Consider the following 17,500-nt stretch of genomic DNA (forward strand, 5'->3'; position numbering starts at 1 on the left):
AGAGAGAGAGAGAGAGAGAGAGAGAGAGGGGGTGGGAGAGAGAGAGAGAGAGAAAAAAAAGACAGTCCGCCGGCAGCTTGTTTTTTTTTTCTTTCTTTCAATCTCCCGTTTGCGTGTGTGGCTCGCTGCAGGTCCCCCCCCCCCCAAGTGCTCTCTATCTCTCTCCCTTTCTCTCCCTCTCGAGTATGAGGAAATGTTTTTCTTTTTTTCTTTCTTTCAATCTCCCGTTTGCGTGTGTGGCTCGCTGCAGGTCCTCCCCCCCCCCCCCCCAAGTGCTCTATCTCTCTCCCTTTCTCTCCCTCTCGAGTATGAGGAAATGTTTTTCTTTTTTTCTTTCTTTCAATCTCCCGTTTGCGTGTGTGGCTCGCTGCAGGCCCCCCCCCCAAGTGCTCTCTCTCCCTCTCTCTTCCTTTCTCTCCCTCTCGAGTATGAGGAAATGGTTTCGCTGTGTACAGTCAGTCTAGGTAGAATGGGGGCGGGCATTAGCTCCAACCACAGAGCCAATCGCATCACTGTGTCTATCCACAGCGCCCAGTGACGTGCTCAGGGACTTCAAATCAAAATGACCCGATTTACTAGAGGCACAGAGGGGCTGGGCTGAAACGGAGGAATTCCCCAATATGGTATTTAGACCCTAAAACACATTGATACGAACTCCTATTACTATAATACAATGCTAGAGACTGAAAAATGACATTTATAATGCATGGGACCTTTAATAATCAATTTCCCACTCATTCCTTTTTTGGTCATCCGGTAGAAAAGGGCATTGTAGTTTTATACACTAATACACAAGCAAAAATAATATTAAGATGCATTTCTATGGCTTATAAATCCTCCTGTTTCTGAACTAACTTAAGGATTAATTCTGTTATTAGAATAGCCCTATCTCAAACCCGCCCTCTTTTTCTTGATCCTCCAATCACAGCTGTTGAACAAACAAGCTTTGTGTTGGAGGCAAGGGTCAGTTCAGGCCAGAGGGCGGCTGAAGGTCCACTAGAGAGGATGGTGGTGTGGTAACCGGTTTTACTCTGCAGTATTTCCTGGCTCTGCGAAAGGCACCACGTTCCTCCCCGCCACGTACACCTCTACTATGTTCCGGTCGTCACCTGGAGAGGAGAGATGGAAGTGTAACCCAGGTTTCAGATTCATAACTATTTCGTTATAGGAACATAAATAGTTAATGCCATTGAATAAGAACATAAATAGTTAATGCTATTGTGTAAGAACATAAATAGTTAATGTTATTGGGTCATATGTATATTCATGTGAGGTTAACAACGCTTTTGACCAAATCCTTTGAATTGCCTCACTGCCCCTTTAAATTACCTCAGAACGTGAGTTAGGTGTGCAGTTCACGCCTCGCCTCAGGCAGATTAGAGATTGACGGCGAATGACCAGATGCTGAATACTGATGGAACCGAAATGAAGTAGCATCACGAAATAGTTATCAAACAGTCATAAAAGATTCCCCCAGTTACAAAACCGAAGATGTTGTTGCTGTTAAAGAACATACCACTTCCAGAAGCGGTTTTGGTGAGTTTCATCAATATTGTGCTGTTTCATTGTCGAATGTACAAAATCGCTAGCTCTATGCTAATCAGCTAATAATGTAGCTTCATCCTGAGTCATGCTAGCAAAGCTCCAAGCTCAATTTGGTTAAATGAAAACTAGAAAGAAACCATTTCAGAAGTACTTATAATTGTATTGATATGCTGTATGATAAGAACATGGTCTATATACATTTTGACTGCTTTTGAGAGTTTAATATGGAATGTGAGGAATGTTCCCATGTGCTAGTGCACTTTAACCTAATTTAGCATAAGTCAAATGGACGTTCCCACGTGCTGTGATATTGTAGCCTACCTTAGCTTAGCATAGCCAAAATTAGCCTGATTGATTATTCATTCTAAAAGCAATGAAAGATGGTAAATAGTTTTTATTTTCTGAATGCCTGTTACGCAGGCCAGGTTTTCTACCACCCCGTTTCCACCCCCGGGAAGAGTTCCCAGGAGTCCCGACCGACCACCACTCATCATGTGTGCCCACGCGGGACAGGGCGGTGTGCCGGACCGACACAAGATGGCGAGCCAACCCAAAGAACCTCAGATCTAGATCAGGGCTGTACCCAGGAGCCTGATCTGTTACCCCTGTTGCCTCAACAGTCTGGTAGGATTGTGAATTACCTTCCTCATTTCCAGTGAGAAAGTGGATCAGGAATTAACGAACTAATTGAACTTGAGTCACAAGAACTTCCAAGGATATTATGACCTATACGACTTTTCTATGATACAAACTGATTGAACGAGAACACAAGGACTTCCAAGGGCTTTTGACCCCGTTTCACCTTTTGTATTTTGATATTGTATTTTGTATTTGATTGATGCACATTGTATATAGGTACTGATATTTCTCCTGTAAAAAGGGAGAGTTAAAGGGTAAATGCACCCAATAAGATACTTGAACTACTGATCATTCTCCAGTAAAAAGGGAGCGTTAAAGGGTAAATGCACCCAATAAGATTGATTGAATAATAATAATTGTAATAATAATAATAATAATAATTGTAATAATAATAATAATAATAATAATAATAATAATAATAATAATAATTGAATCTAATTGATAACATATTGATTATAGTTGAATCGCTGATGGTTCTCCTGTAAAGAAAGATGGTTTAAAGGGTAATTTCACCTAATAAGGTATTTGCATTCCTATAACCTTGAATATTTCTATTGGTACTTTGTTCGTATTACACCTGCAAAAGAAGAGTTTAAAGGGTCAGTTCACCTAATAAGGTACTTTCATTCCCTGCACACTTAAAGGTTTAAATGAATATGTTTAAACACTTACCTACCGAATTGAAATGATAAACTGATATAGAGTTTACTGAAATGATAAACTGATATAGAGTTTACTGATCTGCAATTGCAGAAGAAAAGATAACGAGTTACTCACGAAAAGGGGATACATCTAATGTCCACCCTTAAACCTAGCTTTTAGCTAGTGATAACCTCAGAGAGACGTCTGAACTAGGGATGCCCTGATCGATCGGCCAGCGATCGGTATCGGCCGATATTCAGTATAAATATGAGATTGGTGAATTCCGATAATGCTTTATTTTCGCCGATCGTGAAAACCGATCGAAAAACATGATCCAATTCTTAGCGGAGATCTCACTCGCTGACTTCTCTCTCAGACACACAGAGCTGCAGCTCACGGCCCCTCCTCCTCCTCCCCTGCCCCTCCCGCACCCGTGTCAACAAGAGGCTCCGGCAGTCTGCTCTAGTGCATGAGACCTCCGTGAGCTAACGTTAGCTACCTAGCTATCGTTACTGTTGCAAAGGGTCAGATTAAACTGAATATATATATTTATTGTTTTGATATACCTTGTATATTGTTTGTATATATACACGGAATATCCCTTTACCTGCGTACAAACCAGAGTAATATTCGCTCTCCTATTGGACAGCGACCCCAGGCGCCAACGACCAAGCCCCCAACGGCAAGTTCAAAGGCAACTCCGGGCATGTCGGTACATGCCCAGAGTCTGCATAGTAATACGAGACAAGAACTGAGGTTGGCACTAGATATTCACCTTACGTATAAATACGGCGCAGGTGTAAACAGCAGTAGTCTTACCTAAACCTTAATGCCTTCACCACGAGTCAACGTGCAGTGAAGTGAGCAACCTTGCATCTAAATAGAGCATTGAGAACCGCGTGCGAATAGAATGTTAAAGTGTCAGAGTTTAACGCAGTAACGTTGAGTTCGACTTAATCTAATGTGAAGTAATAGTCGATCATTTATAGTGTATCGGGCGGCTACAGTTCTTCAGTGACCAGCATTACCACCGGTTCGTCGTGTATTTAGCTAGTGCACTTATCCAGGCTGTGCGGCCTAAATCCGTGCCCACACCCGAGGAGTCCTAGGCGAGAACCGTTGGATATGTACACAGGAGAATCTACACCGGCAATTGCAGAACCATTTCTGGTTGGATTATATTGCTTTGGGACCGTGACCACCGGAGAAGAGCACCGTTGATTCCACTGTCGTTTGGGATTTAACCTCGTGAGGATCACCACTCGGGCCCGCCTCTTGGAAGGAGCTGGCTAGCTGTCGTCAATGCTATCGAGCATATTGGATTACAACTATTGCTTTTGTCTGCTGATCAAGGGAGTACATGCACCGGCTCCTGTATTTGGAGCCTCTTTATTCCTCGTTGACCCAGACTTTGTACCCGACCATTCCTCTACCCCTCCCGGCTTTACACCCCGGAGGGAACCCCCCAGTGTCTCCAGCTGGTACCGGTGTGGCCCATATAATTGCTATACCACAGGTGGCGTCAGCTTAGACCCATCATAGTATTCCTACTATTCTCATTGACTTATGCTCTTGACTGACTTTACGTATGTTCTTCGCCATACAAGCGCGAGCCTAATTCTCAATCTGTAACCTAACGTTGCTTAATAATAATAAATAACCCTCCAATAGAACTTTATGTGTCAATGCCGTATTCTTGTGTGGGTGTTCACCATATATATTCATGTACTGTATGGCCAGTAATTAAAGTACATAACTAGTAGTGGTTTAATATATCACAATCTTTAATACAGTCAGGGTATTGTAACCCCTCAGTTACAGTTACTGTTTAAACAAAACGACCCAGTGAACTATTCACTTTTAGTTTAATACATGATGCATTGTCTAACGTTATCTAGCTGGCTAGCTACTGATAGCTCCTGATATCAACAAATGCTCCAGCAATAGTCGAGTGCATGATACCTCCGTTAGATCGGTAGCCAACGTTAGCTCACGTTAGCTCTATATGAAATGTCCCAGTAAACTAAATAGTTCACTGAGGCGTTGTCTTAACGTTATCTAGCCGGCTAGCAGTAGCTACAGATAGCTCCTGATATCAATGTCTTATAACATTGATTCGATGCGTATTCGAGCCCCTGGCTTGCATCGCATGAGGGCTTGCTGAATGTGATTTGACCAAAGCAGAGTATACAAATAGGGTCCAGCTGCAGCGCCGGAGAATCCTGGCTGTAGGCTACTCGAGTACAAACAGACAGTGGAGCTGTTTGCAGATAGCGAGCATTTTGACTTGTTGCGTGGTGGCGATGTCTCGCAGATAATACAACTACAAGTATGATTATATAATATATATATTTTATAAAAAATTAAAAATACAATTATATATATATATTCTTTTTTATAAAACCAAAAACGGTCGGTATCGGTATCGGCCGATATGGCTCATAGACGATCGGTGATCGGTATCGGTGGCAAAAAACGTGATCGGGGCATATCTAGTCTGAACCCAACCAAATGTGTTGATCCAATCAACCTAGAACCTGATATCGAACTAACCCTCCTGAAAGAAGGAGTGGTTAGAGAAATAACCTAAAAAGGGATATTTCACACTACTTCACGTTTGTATGTATTGCAATTGTCTAGCTAGCGCGCTGTTTGAGAATAAAATACCGGTCACTGTTATAACCTTGTCTCTGGTCTGCCATTCCTTTAACTGTGTATATTACTCCTCTCCTCATTCGAATCTAGAACTGGTCCGTGGTGAACAGCTGTTACTGTTAGTTATTATCTTTTTTTCCCCCTCTTTTTTCCGATTTTCTCCCATCCCACTGTTAGTCGTTATGCCAATTCCCAACCCCCTTCCTGGTTGTTGCGCACCCCTCCCAGATTCTCACCGGGAGAGTGTAACGTGTGGAAGGTCGCACTACCTCTCTCCAGATCCTACCCTCGCTGTGCAGGCGCCCCGACCGAACTGTAGGGGTCGCTGTCCCGAACGCCCAGGACCCACCCATGGCTTCCCTCCCCCTAACTCAGCCAAACGAGTTAGTATAGCGATCAGCCCAAGCCAAGGCAATGCTGACTCTCCGGGATGTTACTGTTAGTGACACAAGTGCTACAGAAGGACGGAGGAATGAGGAGTTGGTGAGAAGAACATGACTTTCAGAATATAACATTTGAATGGTTTCAAAGATGGAACACTCACCCAAGTTCAAGAACTTCTCCAAAAGAATCTGAAATAACAAAGACAACACATAGACACAAATAGATCAATGCAGTCCGTATTAAGTGCTGCATTTCTTTTTCAAATGTAGCCAAGAGTAAAAACCCTAACCCTATCAAAACAGCAGTCAAAGTGTATATTTTCAGCACTATGTTTGTTTACCAATGATTTTAAGTGTTATTAGCTAAATATGAGCTTGTAAAAATCTCTGCACATTGCACCGGAAAACAGACGATTTAGACGCAATGACAGAAAGCCGCCATGAAATCGCTGTAGTCCTAAGAAAGAGGAGACCAAGGGCTTTCAATGGACATCTACATTTCATAAAACTACACTACCCAGCTCACACCAGCCGCATATAAATGTAGGCCAACCATTATCCCTTTTACAAATATTGACATGAAAAGTGTGTTTATATCTCACAGGGGTCAAACAAACCTTACAATACCTACGTTATTGCCATAAAATATAACATATATTGTTTCTTTACCTTTCTGTGAACGTCGCAATCCGGTAAAAAAATGGCGGAGCTATGGACATTATACAAAAGTAACTGTAAGGGCCAAAATGGATGTAATTATGTGTAATGGATTTATGTGACCATGGGGTGGCGCTTCTGTTATATAAGCGTCAGGTACACTGTAGGAGGGAGGAGTTTGACCCGGAAAGGGCATTGGTTTTTGACCGCACCATGCAACACGCAGATTAACACAGGTCGTAAGTCACAGGTAGCAGGTTACGGCTGTTTGAACATGCCGCAGGGCGAAATGTTTGTAGGCAATTAGTTATTGTATTCATTATTATTTGATCAGTTTAAGGAGCAAAAGCCAAGATATCCTGTTTGCACGGTAAAGAAAATAAATATCATTTTCCAAGAAGAGCTGCCTGCATTGTATCATTGGGACATGGACGGTTTGGTATCAGATCAAACAAATAGAATGGCGCATCATCCAGGTCCATCTACGGGATAACATTTCTCAGTAGCTCCTTTAATAGTAACTGTACTTAGAGTCGATTTCATTCACGGTCTTTGCTGCCCTGTAATGGGCGCCTGGTGGTACTAAATCCAGATTTAACTCTGACATTGGAAAGAGGAGATTTGGGCTGATCCATATATGTCATTTATAGGCCATGGACCTTGTAGATGTGGAGCAATCTTCCATTTCCTTGGGTATGTACTTTTAGGCATTTTTCTCTTTGAAAATATTTGAAAATATTGCTAGGGCAACCTCTTAACAAGAGCATATTGTTGGCCAATGTGCAATCGATAGGAAATAAACTGGACGACATCAGAGCACGGATCCAATTCCAGAGGGACATTCGGGACTGCAACGTCCTCTGTTTCACAGAAACTTGGCTGTCTCCAGACGTCCCAAATCATGCAATAGAACCGGCAGATCACTTCTTCGTTCTCCGCAAGGACCGAACGGCAGAAGAGTCACAAAAGACGAAAGGAGGTGGCATTGCTTTCATGGTAAACAATGAGTGGTGTGATATAGGCAACGCAAAGGAATTGTCTAACCACTGCTCCCCAGACCTGGGCCCTCATTCATCAACGTGACTTAGAAAATGTTCTATTTCCATACTTAAGCACAGAATTTAGAATGTGTGCACGCACAAAAAAAACGGGATTCATCACACGTGCGTACACAGGTCCTACGCACACCTGTCATGATAAATATCACCTTGGTCCTACGCCGAGGCTCGTGCACACTTTCACGTATTTGCATACCAGAACCGCCCCGATTAACCATATACGGTAATGGAACACCCCCATGAAATGTGGAAAAGTGGACTAACCCAAGCGAACTCTGAGAGACTTCACTGAGAGCGAGATTGATCACCAACAACTTGAACGTATAATCTTCGGTGCGCCGGGAGCCAAGGATGTTGACTGACCCAGTCCTGCTACAGAACCAGCACATTGACAGAAATAAATGACAAGAGATGACCCGACATTAAGCACTGTAATGACTGAAATTAAATCAATTTCAGCACGCCAACTCTGCGCTCTACAATGCCTATTGTGTGCGCTCGTCATGAGCCCGTGGTTCTGATCAGAGTCATTATGGCTTCAGTGGATAACCCTGATCTACATTGTGATGTTTTAGATACCCCAGTAATAACATTACAATTGAATTAAATACAATTAGGCCTGAATGAGACTCCGGCCACCGGCACATTATCAGCCAAAATGCGCGTTTATTGATGGAGCAAACTCTGAGAGATTGTTCACAGAGGCACTGCCGAACCAAGATATAATATGATGTGTATAATATAATGTGTGTAGAGGCATATGATACAATCTATTTTGTTGTTGGTATTAGGTAGCCTATGAATTACATATAATAGCAGCCAGCCTACATTATGCAACAGTAACTTGCGCATATATAACACACAGCCCTGCGAAGCCTGCATACAGTAAACTAACTTGATCATTAATCTAGCTGTTGTATCTTTACGCTTATGAAAACATTAAATAATATGTATAGGCTATAGGCCGCCTATATTCTCAAATGGCTTAATGGCTATCCGAGTCCTCGATATCCTCGCGGACGGACCAGTATTTATATGATCATATCATATTCATATTCATATCATAGTTTACTCTATCAGCCTACCAGCATGTAATTCGTTCTTTGTTAGAACTCAACTCGTTATTATTTTGCGCATAGATTGCAGAAATACGGGAACGTTTTGATTTAGGCTTTGACATTGTAAAACTAAATAAGTGAAATTCTGTAATATCACCCACACGATATATGCTCTGTGTCCAGAGCATGTATGCTTTTCATTCATAAGACACATTTATTGCAAGGGTTTTGTATACACATACACTCAACAAATAACCTCTGTCTGTTCTTGTTGCAATGCGTTTTTATATCATGGGTGTTCATATGACTTGTATTCTGCTTACAGCTTCGGGGTTCCACTTATTACGTTTAACAATGGCAAAGCCTTTTAAATATAATCAAAACGTTCCCGTATTTCTGCAATACGCACAAAGTCAAGCACAAGTTCAAATAGATAAATCCCACACTTTGCTTAGGAATGGTCGTACGCACGGCTTAAGCACATATCTGTGCGTACGTCAGGTTGATACATGAGGGCCCTGGAGTATATCACCATCAAATGCCGACCCTTCTTTCTCCCGAGAGAGCTAACGTCCATCATCATGATCGGAGTATATATCCCACCACAAGCGAACACTGGGGCCGCACTTTCAAAGCTACACGACGAGGTAAATAAACTACAGATAGCTAATGTTGACGCTGCCATTTTGGTTCTGGGCGATTTCAACAGCGCGCGTCTTAAAAAGGTGTTGCCGAATTTCTATCAGCATGTGACCTGTCCCACCAGAGGCAAGAACATATTAGACCATGTATACTCGCAATTTAAGAATGGGTACAAGTCACAGGCTCTTAGTCCATTCGGTAAATCGGACCACGCCGCCATCTTTCTTTTGCCAAAGTATAAACAGAGTCTCAAGCGAACGCCGGTAGTATCGCGAGAGGTTAAGCATTGGACAGTGACGTCAGAGTAGACACTCCAAGCTGCACTTGAATGCACAGACTGGAGTGTATTCCGTGATAACACAGCCAATATTAACGAATACACTGAAACGGTGCTTGACTTTGTCTGTACTCTGGTAGAAGAAACAATCCCCTCTACCACAATTAGAATCTACCCAAATCAAAAGCCCTGGGTAGATAAATCCGTCCGTGAGGCTCTGAAAGTGCGCACCTCAGCCTACAACACCGGGCTGGTGACAGGCAACATGGAAGAACACAAGACGGCAAGATACAACGTCAGGAGAGCAGTAATAGAGGCAAAACGGCGTTACAGGGATAAAGTTGAACTTCAGTTTGAACAGGCTGACTCTAGAGGTATGTGGCAGGGCCTCAGAACAATGACAGATTACAAAGGCACCGCCCTCAAACTGAACAGTGACATCTCCTTAGCAAATGATCTCAATACCTTCTATGCGAGGTTTGAGGCTGTGAATAACAACACCAGCCTACGAGCCACGGCAATGGGGGGGGGGGGGGTCTGCTGATGGAGACTCAGTGTTCAGGGTAACAAAGCATGAGATGAGGCGGACCTTTAAAAAAGTGAATATCATGAAGGCAGCAGGACCGGACGGCATCCCCGGCCGCGTCCTAAAAGTCTGTGCCGACCAACTGGCCCCGGTATTCACTGACATCTTTAACCTGTCCTTAGAACAGGCTGTCATCCCCACCTGTCTGAAGAAGTCCACCATCATCCCTGTACCCAAAAAATCTACGCCCGCTTGCCTCAATGACTACCGCCCTGTAGCCCTCACCTCCATACATTTACATTTACATTTAGTCATTTAGCTGACGCTTTTATCCAAAGCGACTTACAAGTTCTGTACGACAAGACAGCAAGAAGGGTACAACTCTATCAGCTGAGTAACAATGTTCATCAAGTGTTGCGTGTTACAGTGTAGGTTAGTTTATTAGGACAAGTGCATGACAGTAAGGTTAGTAAGGTTTTTTTTTTTTTTTTTTAATCATTTCAGATAATGGTTGAAGAAGTGAGTCTTTAGTCGACGGCGAAAGATTGGACGGGATTCGGCTGTCCTAACTGGGATGGGTAGTTCATTCCACCATTGTGGGGCAAGGACTGAGAATAGGCGGCTTCTCTTTGATGACCCTCCGGGAGCTTGGATAGGAGTAGGTCTGAGGCGGCCAGAAGATGCAGAGCGTAGGGGTCTTGAGGGTGTGTAGTTAGAGACCATTGACCGGAGGTAGGCGGGAGCCATGAAGTGCTTTGAGAAGCTAGTGAAGGGCTACATCTGTTCTTCCCTCCCCATCAACCTGGACCCCCTGCAATTTGCATACCGCCCTAACAGATCCACGGAGGATGCCATAGCCCATGTGCTGCACACAGCAGCATCACACCTGGACAAGAGGCAGGGGAACTATGTGAGAATGCTGTTCATCGACTACAGCTCAGCATTCAATACCATAGTCCCCTCCAAACTCATAGCCAAGCTCAGGGACCTGGGCTTGAACTATGACCTCTGCCAGTGGGTCTTGGACTTCCTGACGGGCAGACCCCAGGTGGTAAGAGCAGGCAACTGCACCTCCTCATCCATCACGCTCAACATAGGGGCCCCCCAGGGCTGTGTTCTGAGCCCCCTCCTCTACTCCCTGTACACACATGACTGCGTGGCACAGCGGAACAACAACACAATCATCAAATTTGCTGATGACACAGTAGTGGTGGGCCTGATCTCTGCCAACGACGAGAGGGCCTACCTGGAAGAGGTAGAGAATCTGTCACAGTGGTGTCAGGAGAACTGCCTCTCCCTGAACGTCAGCAAAACAAAAGAGATGATTGTGGACTTCAGGAGGTCGGGGGTCAAGGACTACAGCCCCCTCAGCATCGACGGGGCACCGGTTGAGAGAGTGAACAGTTTCAAGTACCTCGGAGCCCACATATCCGAGGACTTGACATGGACCACACACATTGACAGTGTTGTGAAGAAGGCACGACAATGCCTCTACTTCCTCAGGCGCCTAAGGAAGTTCCAAGTCAGTCAGAAGATCCTTAGGAACTTCTACTCATGTACAATAGAGAGCATCCTGACTGGCAACATCACCTCCTGGTTTGGGAATAGCACTGCACAAGACTGTAGCAGACTACAAAGAGTGACACGTTCAGCCGAACGCACAATTGGAGGGGGGCTTCCCACCCTCCAGAACATTTACAACAAGCAGTGCAGGGGGAAGGCTAAGACAATCATCAAGGACTACAGCCACCCGAACAACTGCCTCTTTGAACTGCTGCGGTCAGGCAAGCGATACCGGAGTCTTAAGGCGAGCACAGAAAGACTCAGAAGAAGCTTCTATCCCCAGGCCATCAGGCTGCTCAACGAACAATAAACACTATGCAACAACCATCAAATGCACACAGCACACACACCCACACACTCACTTAAACAAACAACACACTGCAGCACCCACTCTCCACACTTTAGATCATAAACACACTTTACACTTTATATTTATTGGTAAAGGATTTGCACTACAACTCGTACACCTTACTGTAAATTGTACCTAAATTGTACCTCATCCCATTTCTGCTCTGCACTATATAGTATTGTATATTAGTACATTGCATAGTATATTGTATATTGTATGGTAACTCAGTTACTTCTATTCTGCATCGAACATTGTACATATGTCTATACTGAACACTGTGACCTCTATTTTTACTTCTATTTTACATGCTATACTATTTTATTTCATACTTATCTTGTCTAGCACAGTCTCTGGAGCGTAACAGTAAGAAGCATTTTGTATAAAAGTATTCTGTACTTCTGTATGACAACTATTAAAGAAACTTGAAACTTGGCAGAAAAGTGCCAATTTTTTTACTTGAACTTGAGGACTGCATACTTTTTTTGCAAACCAAAACAACATACTTTATACTTATAGCACATGCTTGAGCACATGGTCTATTTTGGAAGAGGACATTCTGACGTTTCTGATTCCAGAAGAAAATTCACTTTTAGTGCTAACGTAATAGAGTTACATAGGTCTGAACTTGAGTTGTAAAAAAACTTGTTACTCAAGTTTTTCTGTAGTAGTTAGTAGTCCAGAGGTAGTATTTCCCCAGAAGGTGGTATGGCTTACAAATCCAGACGGAGCCATAGCCTGAAGCCCTATGTAGTACATATCCAAATTCCATAAAGATCCATTCAGAAATGAGTGATTATGAGTGATTTTGGTAAACTGTGTACAGAAAAACTCAGTTTTCTCATAGACTTCAATTCATTTGGCTTCCTGTTAAAGAATTTCAAGTTTCAAGTTTCAAGTTCAAGTTTCTTTAATAGTTGTCATACAGAAGTACAGAATACTTTTATACAAAATGCTTCTTACTGTTACGCTCCAGAGACTGTGCAAGACAAGATAAGTATGAAATAAAATAACATAGTATATCATGTAAATTAGAAGTAAAAAAAAAAAAAAAAAAGTCACAGTGTTCAGTATAGACATATGTACAATGTTCGATGCAGAATAGACGTAACTGAGTTACCATATAATATACAATATACTATGCAGTGTACTAATATACAATACTATATAGTGCAAGGCAGAAATGGGATGAGGTGCAATTTAGGTACAATTTACAGTAGGTGTACGAGTTGTAGTGCAAATCCTTTATCAATAAATATAAAGTGTGTTTGTGTGATCTAAAGTGTGGAGAGTGGGTGCTGCAGTGTGTTTGTTTAAGTGAGTGTGTGCGTGTGGGTGTGTGTGCTGTGTGCATTTGATGGTTGTTGCATAGTGTTTATTGTTCGTTTAGCAGCCTGATATGGGCTGTCACAGCTTACCCTTTCTCTGCCACGCTTATATCCATCAATGTTTGATCACTGCCAGCTCTATTTTTCTATGGAGATGTTCACCTACTTTGCAGGGCTATAACTTTTTAAATTGTATTGCTAAATTGACATTACTATGACCCATTCAACATCGATTAGCTATTGTTCAGGGTGTAGGAACGTTTTACTTTTTCATTCACACATTCATACTAAAATACCGTCCAGAGTATAAATATGTTTTTATCATTTTCTGCAGTAATTCATAGAACATGAGTTATAGCCATTTATGCATATATTAGAATCATCAAATGCAGTTTGATAGCGATTGACGCCAGATTTCAATTGTACAAGGTCCTAAACGTCATGACTCATCATCTGCGGTTGACCGGAGGGGTGGGGGGTCGTTTATAATTCAATGACTGACGTTAAATGATTTATGTAGTATGGGTGATATATTGATATATATATATTGAAAAACGCTGAAACTCACCCCAGTCTCCTTGTAGCGTTGGGCGATGAGAGTGGAGGAAAAAGTTCGCTATTATGGGATGTTGATCTAGATGAACCATTTCCGGGTTGTATAATAATATATACGTCCAAATAACGTTGTTTATTGAGTTATGGCAACCGATCGATTATCCAGTGTGTCAAGATGGAGTCCCGGGAGCGATCGCGAGTGGCGGACAGAATAGGGGGGACACCAAGCACTTCCGGCCCCACTTACCCACTGGCGATCGGCCACCAGGTGGCGATATTGAACAGTTGGAGAGTAGAGTGGAGATCCCCAGCACCCGTCAAGGATCCGTCGGTGAAATATGATTACCATGACAGATTTTTGAAATATTGATCTCAAAGACGCTGTAAAACGTCATTGGCAGATTACGCATGGCGAGGAATGACGTCTTAACACGTCATTGGCGATTAAAGGGTTAAGAGGTTGAGGTGAAGTGCTTTTTTTCTTTTTAAATAATTTGTATATTCTTACCCATTTCTGCATATTGTGGTCCCTAAACAGTCTTAACATCTTAAATCAATCAGTGCCAGACCCGAGGATAGTCGGGTTATCTCGCCATGCATTGAGCGCCAGGACCCCCGAAAACTAGAGTATAGTCAGGTTTTCATCGTTATTTCTTTTATTTGATATTTTTATTCATTACAGGCAAACGGACTCAGGGGTTAACATGGGGAATCATCCTGAGATCACCAAAGTGCAATACCGGCCGCATACTCCCAGGAGGCAGTATCGAGCACCCTTTGAAACCTTATATCTTGGCCTGTGCAACGATCAAATATCTCCGGGCGCACTTTTCTTTGTCAGGCGAGGCCATTGAGCAGCGTCAAATGCCCCCGATGCATCTGTTATGGTGGATTATGTTGGCGACACGACGGACACCAATACTTGAACTCGCGATCAGACAATTGGAATATTCTTTTTGGGGTACCTCCTAGTGAAGGTAAGGACTAAATTATATCAATCCTGCTTTGATCCAACCATGATTTCACCTCGATCGCAACGTGTGTGTGTGTGTGTAACGTTACTCCACAACGTATGCCGTTGGTGACGATCAAAGCATAAAAAAACGACCCCCCCCCCCCCCCCTTTCATGCATTCATGATGAAACATAATACCTATTATATACTGTAGTGACCCTGGGATTTGGGTCGGTTGGTCAGTTGAGCTGTCACTCAACACTCCGCCATCCCGGCGCTGGCGGCGTCCCTATTGGTCGAGAGTGCACGGGCTGACCTGGAGGCTTGTATCCTTCCGGCAAGCAACAAGCCCTTCCGCATTGCTCTGATTGGCCAGCGATCTTCTACGCTCGTTTCCCCCCTACGCTGGTAACGCGCGCATGCGCATTTAGTTTTTGCCGCCACACGCCCACACGCTCACACACAAGCAGGTTTTAATAGGTTTTGCCGCCGCGGCGGTAGATAATAATAATAATACTTAGAATAATAATACTTAGACAAACGCACGAAATTGGCACAAGTGTAAATTATGCATTCGTCACTACTCTCTATATTGACGTGATTCCATCAACACATAGGTAATATTAATAGGTTTTGCCGCCGTGGCGGTAGATAATAATAATAATACTTAGAATAATAATACTTAGACAAACGCACGCAATTAACAAAAGTGTAAATTATGCATTCGTCACTACTCTCTATATTGACGTGATTCCATCAACACATAGGTAATATTAATAGGTTTTGCCGCCGCGGCATTATGCATTCGTCACTACTCTCTATATTGACGTGATTCCATAGGTAATATTAATAGGTTTTGCCGCCACGGCATTATGCATTCGTCACTACACTCTATATTGACGTGATTCCATCAACACATAGGTAATATTAATAGGTTTTGCCGCCGCGGCATTATGCATTCGTCACTACACTCTATATTGACGTGATTCCATCAACACATAGGTAATATTAATAGGTTTTGCCGCCGCGGCATTATGCATTCGTCACTACTCTCTATATTGACGTGATTCCATCAACACATAGGTAATATTAATAGGTTTTGCCGCCGCGGCATTATGCATTCGTCACTACTCTCTATATTGACGTGATTCCATCAACACATAAGTAATATTAATAGGTTATTATTATTAACCTGCGTGTGTGCGAGCGTTGCTAATATGGCGTGTTCTGCAATACCCATTTATTATTATTAACCTGCGTGGTTATTATTATTAACCATCGCGGCTCGCGTAGCCTCATGCGCATGCGCGCTCGCGCGGGCGTAGGAGGAAAACGAGCGTAGATCGCTGGCCAATCAGAGCAACGCGGAAGGGCTTGTTGCTTGCCGGAAGGATACAAGCGACCTGGAGAGGTATAAGTGGGTGGGGCACCCAGCGTGCACCCTCTTGGGGCATGGGAAATGGTAGCAATGAGTCTGATACTGCAACCTGTAATGGAGAACTGTGAATAAAGACTTGCACTGAGAACTACCAACCTGCCTCGAGAGTCGTCGCTAACGTTACAATACATTTGATTTGGAAATAGTAGCGTGTCCAGGCGAGAAACGGCAACGCTTTTAGTGAAATTCACGTTTTGCTGCATATCGTCGTTTTCTGGGATTAGACAGGATCACTCTAAAACTATGCTTATATTCACCACGGTATAACACGGGAAAGTATTTATGAAAACATTTAGTTTCAAGTTTCAAGTTTCAAGTTTCTTTAATAGTTGTCATACAGAAGTACAGAATACTTGTATACAAAATGCTTCTTACTGTTGCGCTCCAGAGACTGTGCAAGACAAGATAAGTATGAAATAAAATAACATAGTAAAATTAGAAGTAAAAAAAAAATGAGGTCACAGTGTTCAGTTTAGACATATGTACAATGTTCGATGCAGAATAGACGTAGTTACCATACAATATACAATACTGTGCAGTGTACTAATATACAATACTATATAGTGCAAGGCAGAAATGGAGAAATGGGACGAGGTGCAATTTAGGTACAATTCACAGTAGGTGTACGAGTTGTAGTGCAAATCCTTTATCAATAAATATAAAGTGTAAGTGTGTTTATGATCTAAAGTGTGGAGAGTGGGTGCTGCAGTGTGTTGTTTGTTTAAGTGAGTGTGTGGGTGTGTGTGCTGTGTGCATTTGATGGTTGTTGCATAGTGTTTATTGTTCGTTGAGCAGCCTGATGGCCTGGGGATAGAAGCTTCTTCTGAGTCTTTCTGTGCTCGCCTTAAGACTCCGGTATCGCTTGCCTGACCGCAGCAGTTCAAAGAGGCAGTTGTTCGGGTGGCTCGAGTCCTTAATAATTCTCTTAGCCTTCCCCTTGCACCGCTTGTTGTAAATGTTCTGGAGGGTGGGAAGCCCCCCTCCAATTGTGCGTTCGGCTGAACGTGTCACTCTTTGTAGTCTGCTACGGTCTTGTGCAGTGCTATTCCCAAACCAGGAGGTGATGTTGCCGGTCAGGATGCTCTCTATTGTACATGAGTAGAAGTTCCTAAGGATCTTCTGACTGACTTGGAACTTCCTTAGGCGCCTGAGGAAGTAGAGGCGTTGTCGTGCCTTCTTCACAACACTGTCAATGTGTGTGGTCCATGTCAAGTCCTCGGATATGTGGGCTCCG

At 43.1% G+C, this 17,500-nt stretch overlaps 1 protein-coding gene across 1 annotated transcript in view; it reads right to left on the bottom strand.

Moving 5' to 3' along the window:
* Positions 1 to 1,026: 1,026 nt before the first annotated feature.
* Positions 1,027 to 17,500, bottom strand: part of gda (guanine deaminase) — a gene marked incomplete at its 3' end in the record, with an annotated part of 86,461 nt that continues 69,987 nt past the window's right edge. The window contains 2 exon segments of the mRNA XM_084323202.1: positions 1,027 to 1,109; positions 6,026 to 6,053. Of these exon segments, the coding sequence (XP_084179328.1) occupies positions 1,027 to 1,109; positions 6,026 to 6,053 (111 nt within the window).

The sequence above is a fragment of the Notolepis coatsorum genome (assembly GCF_963971535.1).
Source record: "Notolepis coatsorum genome assembly, chromosome: 10".
Lineage (NCBI taxonomy): Eukaryota > Metazoa > Chordata > Actinopteri > Aulopiformes > Paralepididae > Notolepis > Notolepis coatsorum.